General features: G+C 41.5%; 1 protein-coding gene across 1 annotated transcript; it reads left to right on the top strand.

Moving 5' to 3' along the window:
* Nucleotides 1–1,908: 1,908 nt before the first annotated feature.
* On the top strand, nt 1,909–2,703 carry LOC149084970 (uncharacterized). Its single transcript, XM_089233827.1, has one exon. The coding sequence runs from the start codon at nt 1,909–1,911 to the stop codon at nt 2,701–2,703; it is 795 nt and encodes a 264-aa protein (XP_089089953.1).
* Nucleotides 2,704–5,497: the final 2,794 nt, after the last annotated feature.

Here is a 5,497-nt window from a genome sequence, read left to right as displayed (position 1 = left end):
TCAGTGAAACTAGAAGGCGAATCCTACAAGATTAAGTTTCACAGCAAAACGGATTACGACCTAGCCGTAAATTTTCTTCGCAAACAACAAGTCGAAATTGTGCATTTCTCCAACCGTAATAACGAGAACTTTAGTGTCGTGCTAAAAGGCCTTAGCACTCATACGCCGACAAAAGACATACAAACCGAACTCGAAAAACTCGGATACAACGTCGTTGGCATCTCCCAACTCAAATCAAGGAGAAAATCGGCGCGAGGAAAGAAAATTCCGCTCTGGAAAATTACTCTCCCCCGTGACCATTTGTCCCGCCAAATCACCGACCTCAAAGTGCTGAAATACATCTCAGTAAGTTTCGCACCCTTTAGACGAAACCCAAATCGGCCAAACCCCAAAAGGTGTACCCGATGCCAGCGCTGGACTCACCGAGCGGATGCCTGCACGTTCGAGGAAAGGTGCATCAAATGTACGGGACAACATAACGGTCAGCCGTGCCCGAAAGTTCGCGGAAAAGATCAGCCATTCTGAGTAAATTGCAATTCAGAAGGACACCCAGCGAGTTTTAAAAAATGCAGTGCATTTTTAGCCGAACTCCGGAAACTAAAATCGGGAGACACAAGCCCGGAAAAATTGGACACCACCCGTTCAATAAACCGTTCGTCACCACAGAACGCAAAGCCGACGGCAAAAAGCACCGACTTCATTCCCAGGAGTGTCCTGAATAAAGACAGCAGTACTGGTGCAAAATCAACCCCGCGGAAAAGAATATCAGCTCCATCGATAAATCAACCGAACTCTGAAAAATCGAGCCAAACAACACCGGCGAAAATCGACAAGTCCAACGTGAAAAGTGGGCCCAGTAGAAACATAAGTCCAATCTCTACGGACTTCCGCTCACCTACTCGATCTACGGACTTACGAAAAAACTATTTCCCGAAGCCTATAGCCGAAAGCAGCCCAGTCACCGAGCAGCAGTCAGGAGATGCCGCACCCTCGCCGGCACCATCAGCGATCAGCCGCGCTGAACTTTCTGGACCGTCAACGGATGACTCGGCAGAATGCTCAAATTCGACATATTACGTCTTCGAATTCGCGAAAATATGCTTCGAGGACATTTTAAAACTGAAAACAAAAAAAGAGAGGCAAGCCGTCTTTGAGAGATTTCTCGCGGAAGCAGGAAATATTCTAGAAAAAAAAAGATTAGGCCTCCCTCTGAATTTCTCGTAAATTCACTATTTAATCGGATATTTCTTGATCTTTTTTCTTTTTCCTTTCCCCATCTGTCTGTCCAAAAAACCAAAAAATCGTTCTTCAAAAAAACAAAAATTTTTTCGTGACTTCAAAAAAAAAAAAAAAATCGTGTTCGTCATTTTCTTCTCTTAATCGTTGTTTCTATATTTTTTCCCAGCTTTCATGCATAACCGTACTAATACTTTCTCTTTTTTTTCATCATTGCCTTCTAACATTTATTTTTGTGCATGAAATATGTATTTTTACAGGTTCCAGGCAATAGGGAACTGAGTTAGCGTCTCAACCAATGAGAGATGCCAAGGACGACATCAAAGCGTCGCCCGACCGGGCTTCTCCACAAGCGAAGCTAATAATAATAATACTAATAACGTAAGGCAGTGGTGGCATTTTACCGGCGAAAAATTTTTTAATTTCAAAATTAATAATCGACAGACCATTTAGTGACCATTGATTTTTCAAAAGAGGATTTATTCCCAAACCTTCCCTTCTCATACATGCACTTTCACAACTACACATACATTACTCACTTGTCCTTCTCTTCACCGGGGGGTCCCCAAGGGGCCCCAGTCTTTTTGTTGGCTAATGGCCCGCTTTAAGGGCCAGTCACCATCGTAAAATTTTGAGTCTGGTCTGGTCTGGCGCTGGCCAGAAGTGGCACCGATGGTGGACATTACTGCTGAGACTGTGGCGAAGGCATTCCTGTCGGTATGGATATCGCGATTCGGATGTCCCAAGCGCATCACAACGGATAGAGGACGCCAGTTTGAATCTTTGTTATTCCAAGAATTATCAAACCTCTTGGGTGTTCAAAAATTACGAACAATCAATCCCAAAGCAAACGGCATGATCGAATGCGTACATCGTCCGCTGAAGGCCGCAATCAAGTGCCAGAATACGAACAGATGGGTCGATGTACTACCAACAGTTTTGTTGGGTTTCAGATCAACTTTTCGACATGACCTTAGTGCAACGTGCGCAGAATTAGTATATAGTACAACTTTGCGACTTCCTGGTGATTTCCTCGCACCACAAAGAACTGAAGCAGCTCAGCAGTCAACATTGGTCTCAAGACTACGTGATGGCATGCAGCGTTTGACTCCGGTACCAACAAGTTCCCACGGGGTGAAAAAAGTTTTTGTGCATCCTGAACTTTCGCGCTGTACACACGTCTTCGTGCGCCGCGACGTGGTACGCAAACCTCTACAACCAACATACGACGGCCCATTTGAGATACTGAAAAAAAATGACAAATACATGTTCCTCAAAATTAAGGGAAAAGAAGAAGCGGTATCGCTAGATCGCATTAAGCCTGAATTTTTTGTCGCCGAAGAGGACAGTCAACATAATGTTGAAGCCCCTGAGTCACCCGTGACCACAACAACTCGCTCCAGGAGACGCGTGCGTTTCCCAAGACATCTCGTGTCCTACGACACTGGAGGGGGAGTACTGAGGTGACTCAACGGTACATGTAGTCTATCCATAATGTACATGTGGCGAACTCTTGCACCTGCTTCTCGCTGGCACCTGCCTAGTCCAGCAAGCGACAAAAGATAAGGACACTCACACACACTCTCTTAACTGTCTCGAGACCAGTCGGTCACATTAACCAGCTCATTATTATATTTAAAAATGTTTAATATTCCTGTGAAATAAATTGTATTAAATTTCAACTTCAAACTACGCTATTCAAATAATGCGTCATATTAATATAAGCTCGATGTTTCTCCACAGTTAATCTGGGAGGAATTTTCGGAGAAATAATCGTTTTCCAAAAACTCAGAACAAAAACCAACATGACGGAAGCAGTTCCGAATCGTGGCACTCGTGCCTGAATTCCATGCAGAATCAATCATTTCAACTGCATCTAAAATAGAAATTTTTGCGTCCATTCTCACATCCACAAATTTTTCGTCTGTAATTTTCTGTAAAAAATTTTCCTACTTAGGATAATTCCTAATTTCCTTGATTGAGACTTTTTGTAAAATCTTTTGGATTATTGATCCTGATAATGGGTTTGATGATTTGAACCACAAAAGAGTTGCTTCCTCTACATCGCTGAATTCTGATTTCTTTATTATGCGTTTTTGTATGCGTTTTCTGCTTGGTTCATAAGAAGATTAAAATGCTGAAAAAAAATTTTCCTCATTTTTAGCAAATGTTGAAATGGGTTCCGTGCAACTCCATATTCTTCGGCGAGTTCACTCTGAGTTTTTCCCAATTTTAGTTTTTTTTTAATTTCAACTTTGATTTTAAAGTTAAAGTATGAAGTTCGCATGGAGCCATTGAATTCACGGCTGTCGATACTCACAATGATAACCAAATGACATATTCAGCGTCTAACCAGGATTTAGCTCTTTTTCTTTTATTCCTTTTCCAAGAAATCGCAAAACCAACCGAGTTCCGCCAAAAATATTCTCTGCAACAGACAATATCAAAACTCACAATAGATACGATTTTTATCCCAATTTCAACATCGAATAGTGATCACACCACACTTTGAGGATCATCCACACTTCTTTTGGCCATAAAAAGAATGAAAAACCTGTCCTAGAAACGCCACTAAAATGATAGACCGGCCCAAGAGGCTTCAAACATTCATTCTTCACATGCACGCCCCCCCCCCCATAGCTCAAAAAAGGGACCCCTCATATGGAACAAAGTATTATCGAAGTATCCACGGACAACGTCAAAAAATTCTTAGAATGGTAAATCACAATTGTAAGAACCAGTCGTAGTAAAGGCAGTGCCGTCTTAACGCATGGGCCCACCCGGGCACGACCCGGGGGCCTCAAGAGAAGAGGGGCCCTCACAAAAATGAGATCCGGTTGAAATTTTCTAGGATTTACCAGGTAGGGCCTCCGAAAAACCACCTGGCCCGGGGCCCATGATACTCTTAAGACGGCCCTGAGTAAAGGGACAAAAATCGTAGTCGAGTTAAGCCAAACATGTGTCGAATTAGAGAGTTTTCCCTTCATTGAAATTAGTATTGGGACAACCAAGGGAATAATAGATGTCGAGTTACCGAGAGTCTACTGTAACTACTATAACATTTTTTAATTAAATATAATTATAAGAACGATTACGTAGTTTTACAGGCCCGTCATTTGAGAGGCCGGCTTTTGAAAGTACCCTAAAAATGGTATATATACATATATACACATACATTGTGTACATGTTCTTTGCCCCCCCCCCCCAGAAAAAGTTGAAATGACGGCCCTGTATTTTTAAGTAGAGACAGAAGAGCGTCCTTTCAGAACCGTGTGGTCTGGAAAAGTGTATTTTTTAACTCGTAGTGTTGCTAGATTCATATCTCTTTTTCTGCTTCTTCCTGGCACCACTAGATCTGTCTGCATTGGGTGTTTCCGGGACGCACTGGATACACCACACTCTGAAGAACCTTTTAGAAGACGGAAATGGAAATTAAAGATTAACTGTGTGAAATTCCGCTGTCTAACTTGAGCATTTTATGAGCTGCCCTTCAGTTTTATTGGTTGTTCCAATTTGCTCTTAACCAGTTGCGTCGGAACCGCCGGTGGTCGGGCACCCACATTTTTTTTTACCCGCCCGGGAACCTGATTTACTGCAGAGAAATCAAAATTTCTTTCATAAATCTCAAGCAAAGCACCCACAGATCTAACACACACTTCCAATCGCCCAGCTCTTAACAAACACAAAAGTGACTATCTCTTTCTAAATATTAAATATTCACTAAAAAATTATCTCAAGAAATAAATTATTTCTCAAACAAATTTTCATCGTTAAAAATGAGAAATAATTCATAATCCTTGTGGGCTGAAGTGTTTCCATCTTTGTTTTACAAATGCATAAGTGGCTCACAATGCTAGTGTTTACAATGCATACAGGCTCCTAAAACGAGGGGGATGGGATGTTAATCAATGAAGGTATGTATCATGAACAGGAGGCAAATGTATATCTCCGCCAGTAATACAATTTCTTTACTGAAAGGGGGAGCAATCACCCCTTTCGCTCTCCCTCGTATCCGCCTATGCACAAATATGTTAATAAAGCGCGCAAAAATGTATCATTCAGAAAGTAAGTGTATGAATTAATGTACTGTAGTTCTTAAAATTACAAAAACATGTTGAACGCTACTCACAGCAAATCAGATGTAATGATGAAAATAACTCTTCTCTCATAGGAAAGGTTCAGAAGATGCAATTGATCCAAACGAATGCTGTGATAATTTCGGAATTTAAGTGAATTTATGATTATAAATAAAACATGAAAA

Source organism: Pholcus phalangioides, unplaced genomic scaffold (assembly GCF_987345545.1).
Source record: "Pholcus phalangioides strain wild (caught in Gottingen) unplaced genomic scaffold, Ppha-v1.0 ptg000007l_1, whole genome shotgun sequence".
NCBI lineage: Eukaryota > Metazoa > Arthropoda > Arachnida > Araneae > Pholcidae > Pholcus > Pholcus phalangioides.
The sequence above is the reverse complement of the archived record's forward strand: the minus strand, read 5'-3'. Positions and strand labels throughout refer to the sequence as shown.

Coding starts and splice junctions, on each gene's coding strand:
- LOC149084970 (XM_089233827.1), top strand. CDS start 1,909: ATGGTGGACATTACTGCTGAGACTGTGGCGAAGGCATTCCTGTCGGTA.